The sequence below is a fragment of the Letharia columbiana genome, assembly GCF_014066305.1.
Source record: "Letharia columbiana isolate WasteWater2 chromosome Unknown Sc0000053_s0, whole genome shotgun sequence".
In the NCBI taxonomy this organism is placed as follows: Eukaryota; Fungi; Ascomycota; class Lecanoromycetes; order Lecanorales; family Parmeliaceae; genus Letharia; species Letharia columbiana.
Genome location: NW_023501097.1, coordinates 43,555 through 56,474, shown reverse-complemented (window position 1 = coordinate 56,474; position 12,920 = coordinate 43,555). Strand labels below are relative to the sequence as shown.

Here is a 12,920-nt window from a genome sequence, read left to right as displayed (position 1 = left end):
CCACAATGATACTAGCTCGGATACTGCTTGACGTGGAAGCTCTTCAACTTGACAAATTGCTCGAAACCAAATTTGCTCAGCGTGACTCCTTTGCCGGAGCTCTTCCACCCTGTCCACGCAAGATCCTTGCTTCGGTCAGCATACATACAACTTGCTGTATGCCGAATCGACTTACTGGGCTGGGAAAATCGCATCTGTTGACGAACACTGTTCCTGCTTCCACATGCTCGGCAAGTTCTTCGCCTTTCGCAGTGTCCTTCGTCCAAATACTGGCCGTGAGGCCAAATTCGCTATCGTTCATCAATCGGACGGCTTCCTCGTCATTACCCACTCTCATTACCGGTATTATCGGTCCGAATGTCTCGTCGTTCATTACATCCTGGATCAAGTTAGCAAATACATGGAGATGGAAACAGGCCGCCGTACCATGTCGTGGGTCACGTTTGTCAAGAGTGTTGGTCTAACATAATTGCCGCCTGCCGGTGGCGACACGAAGCTTTCGTTCTCCGGAGTCGAGTCCTTTGCTCCCTCTTGATGGTTTTGGAGTCAGCATTACTCTTTCGCAAGGAATTCTGAGTCCCAAGACATGTCTTAGGAGCAGACGACTGTTTAGACATGTCTGACGACTTATAACGTAGCATCAATGGGGAACGAGTGCCTCAAAGTATAACATACTGTCTATTGCGTCCTCGACGTGAGCTTTGATGGTCTCTGCTGATTTCTTCGACACTACCGGTCCAACATTAGTGCTTAGGTCGAAAGGATCGCCAAGCTTATAGCCCTTCAGCACATCTTGCACTGCAGATATGAAAGCGTCGTGAATATTTTCAGCAACATAGACTCTCTCAATACTGCAGCAACTTTGTCCAGAGTTGAAGACTGCACCATCCACAATCTCTTCTGCCGCCCATTTCACATCGACATCTTCCCTCACGTAAGCAGGATCCTTGCCTCCGAGCTCAAGCCCAACAGGAACTACACGGTCTGATGCGGCGCGCTGAACTTGTAGGCCTCCAGCTACGGATCCCGTGAAGCATATTAGCTTCATTTGAGGTGAGCGCACTATGCTCTCTAAACGTGCCAAAGAGCCGCAATGAAAATACTGGATCACATTATCCGGCAGCCCAGCTTCGACAAATATTTCTTGCACCTGCTCCGCGATCGTAGGGGTCTGTGGTGAAGGCTTGATTATGACCGAATTGCCAGCGAGTAGAGCGGGTATCAAAGAATTGACCAAGATGAGGTATGGATACTAGAGAGCCTTCGTAAGCAAAGTTCGACTGTCATGATTTGGGCTGTAGCTACCCACGTTCCAAGCGAACAGAATCAAGACCGGTCCAATTGCTGCTTTCCTGATATACCTCTTGAAACCCTTCTCCGGCTCGCCTTGAGTGTCTCTTAAGGCATCACTACTGATCTTCAGCAGATACTCGCCCCTCGCGACTGCCGTAGTGATTTCCTTCGCAGCATAAGCTATCGGTCTTCCCATTTGCTCTGTGAGCTCCCTCGCAAGCACATCTTGATTATCGCTGATGAGCTTCAGCGCTCTCTTGACAATGGCCTGGCGTTCTTCGAGTGATGTGAGACGAAAGGCATTGAAGGCCTTGGTAGACAAGGCAGGCAGGAGCGCCACGTCTGAGTCCGACAGGCCGTTTCGCGTCAAGACTGGCTTGTTGGTGGACGGTGATATTGTCGTTATGACTTCAGTAGACATTCTGGATCAGCCAGCCTACGCGCAAAAAGTCATACCCTAGGCCTTGCAGTGAAGTAAGTTTCCTCAATTGGAATATTGATATGATATGGCCTGCTCGTTGACCGGTGCTATTGTTTGAAAGTCAAGCTGAGATTTGGAGCTGCTATGCAAAATCGTCATTATGGCCGTTGAAGCTAGCAGCCCTACGAGAAAAGAGGCAGAGGCATTTTGGGCTGCGGCCATTGAAGGAGAATGCAGGCGAGAATGCAGGCGAGAATGCAGATGAGAATGCAAAGCTCAAAGTTTTTGGAGCGAAGCCCCAGCAATTACTCAAGTTTGTAATAGTCAGTCGGGTTTGGACGTCACCTACTCGACGAGTTGTACGAAACACCATGGCACACACCTACAACATTCCAAGGCATCCAACCCACGATTCTCCACTGCGCTCATCTTCATTTTGGCCGTTGCCCCTCCAATGCCGAGCTTCATATATACTTCCTTTCTCTTCGTCTTCTGAAATTGACCATCGATCTGCATGATTTGATCTTGCCGTAATTACGCCTTTCTTCATTCCGCTGTTTGCTTTTGAGCTTCTCCTGAGGCTCCACATTTGCGGGCTTTCTCACGGGTGTTTTCGTCATCATATCCCTTTTGTCTCTCTCTACACCACCACCTCGCCTTCTATCACATTATATGGGAACTTTTCGAGAGCGAACCATGAGCTGCAAAGACTTCTTCCGTCAAAACTTCCGTCCGTCATCTATACGCTCTCGGCCTAAGGTCCGGGGACTTGAGATTGTGTGTCTATAGTAGTCCTGCAACGAAGCAGGGCTATGCTAACCTAGAATAGAGTGAGCCTAGGGATTTCCGGCACAATCAAGACCCATACTCTGTTATTCTGGCCCGGTCTGGAGAAAAGTACGTTCCTTATTGTTGCACCCCCAGACTAGCTAAGTCGAGTCGACGAGCAAAGCTGAAAAAGAAGTAGTGAAGCTCTCATGAGGAAAACGCCTACACAGAGCTCTGCCGCCCTAGAGTGCCAGTTACATGCAGCCGTAAGGCCGTGTTCCCATGGTTCGGGCCAAAGTACGAGGAATCTAAGTGCCACAGACGTGCAGATGTCGTGCTAGGGATGTCGTCAACATCTGTCATGCCAGCCTCAACAGACATACAGATCTACATAAAAGAGCATATCTTCGATGCGTCGGAGCCAATATCCTACCGAGGATGGAACACTTGATCGCTCAGCGGGCGGTATAGAGAAAATTAAACACAGGAGAAGCAGAGCTATTGGGAAGAAAAGCTTATCGATTTCTAGACCGGCATGACTGGGGGTCGACATTGTTTTCTTTTAATTTAATACATTCTCTTTCAATCGAACCCATTTCCGCCTGAGCTTTCTTGCCTGGGCCGCTCAGGATCAGAGCCGCAAGCCTGGGTACGGCGGCACATCTTCGAAATCTATGCGAGAAAATGCGAGTCTGCACACATCAGCCGGGTGGCTCTGCTATAAAGCCCTGGCCATTGAAGGCTCTCCACTTCTCCGCCCAAGCCATCAACCCCCCATAATCCCGGCACTGTCTTTGAAAGCCCCACCCTAGGAAGCCTTCAACTCTTTTCCCTGCCGGCTCGATGCTCGAGTCGGCAGAACACATGAGAGCCTGTCTCAAATACTCAAAGCAGTGAGCCGCATGCGGAGCCCTTTCGATCCCAAAGTCGAAGTCTTCTAGCTCATGTTGATCCTCAGAAATTGCATAGTATGCTCGGCGGAGTGTGTACTGTCAGCTGGTGAGTAACCAGATGGCGGAGTCGTTGGGTCTTTAATGTCAACTTACCAAGCAGTGAAGCTGATGGAAGACGCTGATGACGGACAGGTTCGGGGCCAGAGTTGGATGCTTCACGTAGCCCAGGCCATCTGTGGCAGTGTCAGCCATGCCATTGAGACCAACTTGAAGAGGTATACGGCCTTACTGGGGATCAAAGAGTCCCAGACTGGCTCTTGGCCTCCTTCTTGGGGCGGTGGGGTCGCAAAGCTTTCGTTGTATTGGAAAGTCTCCATGGACAAGCCGATGAATACTGGAAGACAGCCGGTCAGCAGGTCGGGTACGTGATATTCGGGAAGACAATGTACCCTGCGGCACCGTATCTGGAAGCGACGAGGAAGCCAGTCGTTTTTGAGGAAGTGAAAGGCCAATGAAGAAGCCAGCAGTGCCCGCGAGCAAGAAAGAGACGACCATCATGGCAAGCTGTAACCAAGGGGACCAAAGAGCACGCTTTCCCTGGCCGCGAAGAGACTGTACTGTCTCTTTCCCGGGATCATTGTCGTCGTCAATGTGACCGTATTGGGGGAGGGGGAAGTATGACGGTGAATGGCTAGTTCGTAGCAATTTTAACATTGCAGAGATGGACCTGGTTCACGGTGAACTAACAGGCCTGCACGAGAAACGTGACTTCTTACGAAGGATGATCATACAGAGGAGAAGTATTACAGCTGACAGATGACAGGGAAGATGATGATACCAAATCCTGCATTTTTCTCCTTAGCGTTACATACACCGATTAAAAATACCTTATCAAATTACAGCAGGTAGGTAGGTCGCTTAGTCTTTTGATTGGACGAAGGAAGGAAGGGTCCGGTATTACCCTATAATTTTGACGTGCATGACGGCGTTAATTGAATATGCGACCAAGATTTAGCTCATGCACCACAACATCAGTACAACATGAATCCACGACTCCTTTTCCGCGCTTTCGGAGTTCTGCGGGAAAGCACAAGAGGTACAAGAGGTCCGAGGCCTAAAACAAAACACAAGTGACCGAGCTTTTCTTTCCATACCATACATACCAATGCTGCCATGAATGTTCCTTGTCTTAATCCCATCTTCTTCAATGTCCGTTAATGTCTTTCTCAATCTTGTGAGGTGGATACACAAATATCGAACCTCCCTTCCTGTTTGTGTGTGCAATTAGTCTGTCATGCATATCCTTCTCTTCGCATTGCCTTCTCACTCTTAGCTTGAACCGGGCTTTGTTTGACATTCGTAAACATCAATCATTCACACAGTATGCTCTGCGGCTACTAGTCTTCTCTCTTGCGATTCCCTCTTCCGCTCCCTGCAGTAGGAGCAGAATTCCCCAATGGCTTCCACAAGAATTGCCGACCTAGCTGCCCAAATCCAGGAAAACACCACGAAAGTGGACCAATACCTCCAGAGTAAAAACCTACCGTCGCCATCGTTCCATGTAGACGGCCCCGTCGATTTCCAGATTGAAGATGAGGAAATCCAAAAAGCCCGCGAGACAGCCCTGGACTCCAGTCTCGAGCTCCACCAGCTTCTCCTCGGGCCCGCCATGTGCCTTCGTCCCGTGGTAAGTATCCAGACACGACAAGCCGTAAGGCTTCCGCTGACACGCTCCCGACCGCAGTTGAACGGTGTAAGCCTGCAGGCAATCTACAAATACGACATCGCCTCCCACGTCCCCATCCACGGGCAAATCTCCTTTGCAGACCTGGGCAGGAAATGCGGCATGTCGGAAACGAACCTCCGACGCATCGTCCGCTTCGCCATCGCCTACCACCGCGTCTTCCACGAGCCCCGCGAGGGCCACGTCGCGCACTCGGCCGCGTCGCGCAAGCTGGCCGAGGACGCCGACGCCAGGGCCGGGCTCGGGTACATGTTCGACGAGGTCTGGCAGTCGTTCGCGCGCACCGTCGAGGCGCGCGAGCGGTTCCAAAGCGACGAACCCACCCACACCGGCTGGAGCCTGTCCCAGCGCACCGACCGGCCGGTCTGGGAGCACTACGCCGAGCACCCGGCCATGGCCCGACGCTTCGCCGGCTCCATGTCCGCCTTCTCCGACGGCGTCGGCCTCTCCCCCCGCTTCCTGACCGAGGGCTACCCCTGGGCCTCCCTCGGCACCGCCACCGTCGTCGACGTCGGCGGCTCCCGCGGCCACGTCGCCCTCGCCCTCGCCCAGTCCCACCCCCACCTCCGCCTCGTCGTCCAGGACCTCCCCGACATGATCCGCGGCGCGCGCGACGCCGTCCCCGCCGCCCTCGCCCCCCGCGTCGCCTTCATGGCCCACGACTTCTTCGCCCCGCAGCCCGTCCCCGCCGCCGCCGTCTACCTCTTCCGCAACATCTTCCACAACTGGTCCGACGCCCACGTCGTCCGCATCCTGCGCGCCACCGTCCCCGCCCTCGCGCCCGGCGCCCGCGTCGTCGCGAACGATTACCTCATCCCCGAGCCCAAGACCATGGCCCCGTCCAAGGAGCGGGAGATTCGGTGAGCGGTGCACCCCCCGTTCTTTTCCCTCCCTTTTAGACCCCGCCCCCCCACCCCACCCCCGGTGATGTCAGAGGCTGATGGCCTTCTTTACAGCGGTATGGATATGATCATGCTGAGTCTCTTCAACGCCCGGGAGCGCGACCGTGCGGATTGGGAGCAGGTTTTCAAGGAGGCGGATCCTCGGTTCAAGGATGTGGTGATTTGGGTTCCGGAAGGGGCTACGCTGTCTATCATCGAGGCGGTTTGGGCCGGATAACTTTGGAATCTCATCGTGTCGAAATAGATAGGCGAATGCAAGTCAGACGGAGGGATAGAGGAGCAAAGATGTGTCGAATGGAGCAGCGAACGTCATGTATTTTGCGAGCTCCCTGAAAGAATCCCAGTCTAGTTCTAACGCCCGAGATTGTAGATGCAACGAAGTGTGATGCTCGAGTACAGAACCGCCCGACGTGCCATCCGCCCAACACAAATTAGTGATGCCAGCCAGCCTCCCGTCCACCCATCAAGGCCCCCATCCCTCCATCCCTCCAGCCCCCTGACCCTCCTAGTACCCGTCTCCAATCTGCGTGATGTCCACGTCGTCAGCCGAAGCCTCGCTCTTCCGCACAATCTCTGCAGACAACGTTAGCCCGATCCATCGAGATCCTGAGCGGAGCCACAGATACGAACCAGCGTCCGGTGCAGGCACGGCTGCTGCAGGGAGAGCGGCGCTCATGGCCACGACGGCGAGGGCGAGGAAGGCGAAGATGTTCTGGGCGTGCATTGTTGCTGAGGGGATTCGGAGAGGTTCTGGCTTTTGCGGGTTGCTTGGATGGGATTGGGGGAGAGAGTGTGAGGGAGGTGTGGACGGTGTTTGATGTGGATGAGATATGTCGATGGCGGGGATAGATGACTTGAGATGGACGAGATGGATGGGAGACAGGAAGGTGCATGCAGGTGTCTTATATAGGACACGTTTTCCGAGCACGAGTAGGCCGAGACAACTAGGACGTCGAGCGATGAGTTGGCACAGACGGGAAGGATGACAAGCCTGCGTCTGTGCGTGTTGGTTTGGGGATAACTACATACGTAGACGAGAATGGTGAGCTGTCAAGCGTACCACCACGGACGACGGGACGGGCAGCTCTGTCAAAGAGTCACCGTTGCTCGAACCGACGCCAAGTCCCGAGCTCACCTTTGACGCCAATCTCCTGTCACCGAGCAGACACGGCGAATTTTCTCCTCCACTCGTACTGCTCTCTCCGCACTTTTCAGACCCCGGTCCACCCAGATCTCGTGCAGGAAACGGTTATATTCACCACCAGTCGTTCCCGGATTTCATCTCTGCACTGCATAGATCGCTCGATGCCTTCGAACGCTTCGATCGCTGGGTCCAATCAATTCCACGACCGTGCATGTCCGGATGGCAAATGCTCGATCGCTTTGCAGCTTGGGTCCAAGCCATTCGCTTTGTGGTAGAGAAACCCGGGATGGAAAAAGTAAAAGCATGGCGCCATGGGCAGATCAACGTCTTTCGATGGATGTTTTCCATGCACGCGTACCCTTCTCGCCCGGTTCTGCGAACTGTTTGGACAAGATGATGCACGAGCGTATGATCTAAGAGGAATTGGGCATCCTAGCGTATTTGCCAGCGCTTTGCTCGGGCAGTCATCGTAGGAAAAGCAGGAATGAGACAGATGGCTAACGAGAAGTGCATGATCATTGCTGAAAGTTCGTTACGCAGATCTTCCCAGCAACACGAATCGGGCGATTTCTTCCTATATTCCGTCCGTTCTTCATTTTTGGCTCATGGGATAGGCTCGTAAAGCAAGGGCTGCAGTAGCAGCATCGCCGTTATGAGTGGAAATGATTGCTGCGCTTGAATGCAGGTGAATGATACTATGAATCCTCAAATTTCATCTCATCAATAATGTCGAGATGCTTGGAGGAGTATTGTGGTCAGGGCCATCAGTGGAGGTTGGAGCGGTACACAAGGATTGATGTTGAATAGCAAGCACAAACTGGAAATCGAAAAGTGACCAAGCGCGATGTCCGAGCCTCGGATTTTTAAGGTAGGTATAAGGTATCTAATTGTTTATTTTACATTACGGGCGGCAGGCCGGACCGTGCCCAGACATTTAAATTACAGAACTGATGATACGAGTCAGTACAAAGTATCGAAAGTAGATACCTAGTAATGTAAAACGCCCTGCAGCTCTTGAAAGCACCGTTGCAAATATCATGTCAGAGCACATTTTGACTTCACTGACGACAACGGCGGTACGGAGTACTTGGAGCTAAACTATTTCAAGAGAGTCAATGCTCTCCCCGCTGAAATCAATGACAAAAAAGCGCAATTGGCCTTCATGTTGGGAAGAGTCGTTGGGGATTCAATTGAGCTCATCCAACATTCCATGATCCACTTGTTGGACTATGGTAGGTAGGTTGCTAGACGCTCGTATTATGCTTGTAGTACAGAGTCTTTGTAGAGACCCGAAAATCAGGCTGATCGTTGATCAACTCTACCTAAACGTGCTACTGACGTGAAGAATATGCAAAGAACTTCAGATGGGTTTGACTAGAACATTTTGGACTGGCTTCAAATATGGTGGGATTAAGACCTTCACTTCCCATCCTTGCACGACATAAAAGATATTCGTAAAGGGAAATTTCCCCGCAGGATGCTTGTAGCTCGAAACTATCAAGCTGCGGTCAGACCATCAACCCCCTCATCGCAATATCCGAAATGTTCTCCAAGAGGAATATCCCCCACAGAATCCCGATAGCAGGCAGTATTCTCGGTCGCAAAATCGCGAAGCTCATTCCAATCTCGGCAGCGGTGGAGCTGGCCATCCCCAGCCGTCTTGTCCCCAAAAGTGTAGAGCGGAGTGTTGTCTGCATTGCACATCACAGACTGCATGAAGCGTATTAGCGGGCGTCCTCATCAGCAGCCATACGAATTTGCTCCTCACCTGGCGTAACGTGTCAAAACAGTGCTCCATGTGGCTCGACGGGTGATAGGTAAATGGTCGATGGTCAACGGCTTCCCAAAACGTGTTGCGTAGGATCCGCTAGACATCTTTTAGCAGCGTCAGGATGGCACCACAGGGTGGATCAAGACTGACCAGACAGTGCAGTTGATGATAGGCTTCCAACAGATAGACACCCTTACTGTGATCGCCCGGTAGGTACATCGATGCCGGCCATTGTCTCTGCTCCGCCCATTTTCGGTCCATTGCCACGAAACCATGGGACGGGAGGATAGCTTCCCACAGCTCGTCGCTATCGGAGTGGTTCTTGGGACTGTAAGCCGTGTTCCACCAGAATTGGTCCCATGTGGTCGTGAGAGAGTCGACCTTGGCTGAGACCTGTCAGTCACCACTCTCACGCGGATTGACCGTTTATTCTCACCGAAGCCTGTTGGCGTGGGCTTTTCTCTCAGCATCAAAACGACTGAAACTGATAGAAAGATATTGACCACCACCGAGAGCGACAATATCAGATTTCGCCACGAGAACCGAGGTCGGCGGCCATTTCCCTCCTTTTCGTTTCCTGAATAAAGCAGATCTGATGCATCCTGGGATAAACGCAAGTACTTGGAATCCATGTTCTTCAGTCCTCGATAGCTCAATAAATTTGGGTTTTCCAGGATAAGTTGAGCAGGTAGACAATAGATGACAGCTTTGTCTCAGAAGAAGATGGAATGACTTAAGGTGATGCTGCTGAGCTTGAACCTTGTCCATCTGGGCCTAGAACTGGAATTGAAAGGGTGAGTCCTGGAAAATGATTGGTTCACACAGTGTGGGTAGGCGAGAAAATGAAAGGTGAGAAGAGTGGTGGTATGCTAGGTATGTGCCTCGGATACGAAATGCGTTGCGTGTACCCCCCGAACCGAGCACCGTTAGTCTCATTCAAGTTCCGACGGAGGCTCGTGACTACGAGTCATGATGGCAATGTCGCCAAACGTTCGCTTTACGCATCCGGAAGGTGAAGAGAAAAAGCGTTGACGGGGCCTTGATCATAGATGATAGCGCGTGTGAAGCGAATTGGCAGGAGACGAGCATCCTTGTTGGAATATGCATAGCAGAAGCGCAAGCTGTGCTCATCATATGATGCTGAAGGATTGCGGCTGTAGGGTGTGCAGCAAGCGGGTATGCCTACCTACTTTACTGCAGGTGAGCTCGGACTGCTGTTGTTGTTGTTGTTGCAAAATGAAATGAAATGAGATGAGAAAAGTTGAGATGAACCCTGTGTCGCTTCGCTTGAGCTGCATCCGTCGGATGATCGGTCCACTTCGGGCACTCCCTTTTTGGCTAAAGCCGCATATGACTTTTCATACCTGCATACCTACAGGGGAAAATATGAATTCATATCCATTGGATATGTGCTCTTCCCATACTGCGGGGAAACATTGGCTGCTGAACAGCTGGCGGTTTCTATCCAGCCCGTGTAGTACTCGTACGTATCTCAGGTAGAGTACGGTCTACCTACAGTTCACCAGAGTATCATTTTCTTGCTTTGGTAGTCGGTACTGGTATTAACCCTGTCAGACCTGGCACGCTCAGGGGTCTTTGTTGACTCGGCGCACTTATGCATGGTGTACAGAGGTATAACGCGCATGGATGACACCAAAGGCTGATGCAGAACCAAGGTGGCTTTTATACTAATGCAACCCGCGGTGAAAAGAAGTTAAAGAACCTCCCGTGCAGGAAGGCAATGAGCACCAATCAATGTCGCCCAGGAGCATAACCACAGGGAAAAACCTCCAGAGGTACCGGAACAGCAATTTGACCCTCCGGACCGCTGCCGTGGACCCGTTGCGCTGCTTGCACTCCCATTGATAGACACCATTTCTTTTCCCGGCACTTCAGCGAGCCAATGGGCCTGTTGTGATGAACGCCCCCCCGCAATATCCTCACCCGGGGCAGAAATTCGCCTTCTTGACCGTGTGGGGCGCTGACATTAGAGTTCAAGCTTGCTCGCATGAACCAACTTCCTTGACTCTCCCTAAGATGACTCTTATGTGACTCACATACCATTTTCTGGCAGCCTTCTTTGCTGTCTTAATGATTGTGTTCGTGCAGAAATCATGACTTACGTTAACGGAGGTAGCGTTCTCGCCGTTGCTATTCTTTTTATTCTTCTCGCTATCGCAGCGGTGATAGCTCGCTTCAATATCAGAAGACAAAAGTCGGGGTTGGGTATTGACGACTGGCTATGTCTACCGGCATTGGTGAGTTCTTAATCGATCCTGCGAAACGGTCATCCAAAGGCTAATGATGTCGGAGGCACTCGTCATCGCCGAGGGCACTATCATGATCATAGGTAGTATCACTCTCTAGAATACCGGGTATTGTTGCTAAAGCCTTACTTGCAGGGTCCGTGACGCACACCGTGGGCTATCATTCACCACCGAATCTGGGGCCGGAAATAGCTTTCTACGATGGATCTGATCAGATCCTGCTGGAGAAGGTATGTTGATTAGGTATCGTCATCACACGATGGTACTCATGGTCCGTTGCAGTTGGAGTTTCCTTTCGACTTGATGCAGATCCTTGCGCTGGCAACCATCAAGCTCTCCATCTTATTCTTCTATCGGCGTATCTTTAGGGGCCGGGCTTTCGATATCGCAAGCTGGGTCCTTATTGGTGTGGTAGGGGCATGGGCTATGACGTTCATCATTGCAATACTCGCGGCTTGCGGCACTTCAATTGCTGCCAACTTCCAGACACTGGGCGCTCTCAAGAGAGATTGCGTGGACACATTTGATATCCTGATAGCGCTCGCCGTCTCTGATGTCGCTGTGGACCTGGCAATTTTGATCATGCCCGTACCATTGGTAAGTCCGCTAAATGGTTCTGTCAGCGACATCTTGGGTGTTAATGTAGCCAGGTACTTGCGCTTCAGATGCCAATGCGGCGAAAGGTAGCCGTCCTGGTTATTTTGCTGGTGGGCACACTGTCAGTGTATATTTCTTGGAAATTTGGCGCTCGCTGGTTAACACAGATGCAGGGCTATTGCTTGTGGTATTACTCGCATGGCGCTCTTTGGCGTAATCCTCGGCCCAGCGTGTAAGTTGAGCGATCTCTGTCACACATAGGGACTAACCTATTTGTGCCCTAGTATTTTCTCATGCTGAAGTAGGCGGAGTGCCTTCCGACGACGACATTGGTATGCTTCATCTCTTCCAAGGCAGCCGGAAGTCTGCTAACTCGCTCAGGAATCGTCAGCATCCTCATGTTCTGGGGCATGCTCGAAGTCGGCATCGCCATGATAGCTGCCTGCCTTCCCGTGCTTCGACCACTGTTCCAAGGCTGGTCACCAGAGAGCATCATCAGGAGTTTCCGCTCACAGATCTCTTTGAGATCCAGCGGGAGTGGCAACAAGGCGTCCCATAACGCCAAGGGGAGCGCAAAGAGAACAGAGTCGGAAACGGCCATCACAGGCGTTCCATACACGGGAAAATCGGGCCACAACACTCTGGTCAGCATTGACGTGGAAGCCTATGCCATGGGAAGGGTGAGCGGTGGAGAGAAGTACGAGACATTAGAGAGAGGCCCTGGACGGATTTGGAGGGAGACGGAACTCAAGCAGACCTCGGAAATCATATGAGAGGTCCCCGAAGTGGCCTTCTTTGGGAGTCTGGGCTCTGTTGATGGAGCCATAGGCGTAGAGAAGAGTTCAACTACCCTAGATTTGTGACTAGTATGATTCATGAGCCATGGAATTATGCACTAAAAGAGCGACACTACTTAATATTCCTTTGCATACCTGTACCACATGAAGGGTTGTATTATTTCACCATGCGAATACAGGAAGGCTTTTTCCGTCGTAGATCCTTCTCCCTGATATTCGACGCGCGACAAGATTCCGAGACGTCACTGCGCAGTAATTGCGGATCCGAAGCCTTGACTGATTGGTTGGGATCAGGAAGGAATAATACAATACAGAGTATCGTT

General features: G+C 51.7%; 7 protein-coding genes across 7 annotated transcripts; 2 read left to right on the top strand and 5 right to left on the bottom strand.

Moving 5' to 3' along the window:
• Positions 1-11: 11 nt before the first annotated feature.
• On the bottom strand, positions 12-1,714 carry HO173_010838 (uncharacterized protein; the record flags this gene model as incomplete). The annotated part of the gene is made up of 5 exons (XM_037312723.1): positions 12-125; positions 176-379; positions 427-530; positions 676-1,252; positions 1,310-1,714. 5 exons carry the CDS (start codon positions 1,712-1,714, stop codon positions 12-14), a joined length of 1,404 nt encoding a protein of 467 aa, XP_037160363.1.
• A 63-nt stretch (positions 1,715-1,777) lies between these two features.
• Positions 1,778-2,230, bottom strand: HO173_010837 (uncharacterized protein; the record flags this gene model as incomplete). The annotated part of the gene is made up of 2 exons (XM_037312722.1): positions 1,778-1,856; positions 2,064-2,230. The coding sequence occupies 2 exons, from the start codon at positions 2,228-2,230 to the stop codon at positions 1,778-1,780; spliced, it is 246 nt and encodes an 81-aa protein (XP_037160362.1).
• Positions 2,231-3,183: 953 nt separating this feature from the next.
• On the bottom strand, positions 3,184-4,089 carry HO173_010836 (uncharacterized protein; the record flags this gene model as incomplete). Its single annotated transcript, XM_037312721.1, has 4 exons — positions 3,184-3,471; positions 3,529-3,608; positions 3,665-3,769; positions 3,825-4,089. 4 exons carry the CDS (start codon positions 4,087-4,089, stop codon positions 3,184-3,186), a joined length of 738 nt encoding a protein of 245 aa, XP_037160361.1.
• A 742-nt stretch (positions 4,090-4,831) lies between these two features.
• On the top strand, positions 4,832-6,238 carry HO173_010835 (uncharacterized protein; the record flags this gene model as incomplete). Its single annotated transcript, XM_037312720.1, has 3 exons — positions 4,832-5,062; positions 5,120-5,979; positions 6,076-6,238. 3 exons carry the CDS (start codon positions 4,832-4,834, stop codon positions 6,236-6,238), a joined length of 1,254 nt encoding a protein of 417 aa, XP_037160360.1.
• Positions 6,239-6,526: 288 nt separating this feature from the next.
• Positions 6,527-6,745, bottom strand: HO173_010834 (uncharacterized protein; the record flags this gene model as incomplete). Its single annotated transcript, XM_037312719.1, has 2 exons — positions 6,527-6,594; positions 6,652-6,745. The coding sequence occupies 2 exons, from the start codon at positions 6,743-6,745 to the stop codon at positions 6,527-6,529; spliced, it is 162 nt and encodes a 53-aa protein (XP_037160359.1).
• Positions 6,746-8,662: 1,917 nt separating this feature from the next.
• HO173_010833 (uncharacterized protein) lies at positions 8,663-9,568 on the bottom strand (the record flags this gene model as incomplete). Its single annotated transcript, XM_037312718.1, has 5 exons — positions 8,663-8,875; positions 8,934-9,032; positions 9,087-9,322; positions 9,373-9,391; positions 9,446-9,568. 5 exons carry the CDS (start codon positions 9,566-9,568, stop codon positions 8,663-8,665), a joined length of 690 nt encoding a protein of 229 aa, XP_037160358.1.
• Positions 9,569-11,050: 1,482 nt separating this feature from the next.
• Positions 11,051-12,573, top strand: HO173_010832 (uncharacterized protein; the record flags this gene model as incomplete). The annotated part of the gene is made up of 8 exons (XM_037312717.1): positions 11,051-11,194; positions 11,250-11,286; positions 11,339-11,433; positions 11,486-11,800; positions 11,854-11,921; positions 11,974-12,032; positions 12,085-12,132; positions 12,182-12,573. 8 exons carry the CDS (start codon positions 11,051-11,053, stop codon positions 12,571-12,573), a joined length of 1,158 nt encoding a protein of 385 aa, XP_037160357.1.
• Positions 12,574-12,920: the final 347 nt, after the last annotated feature.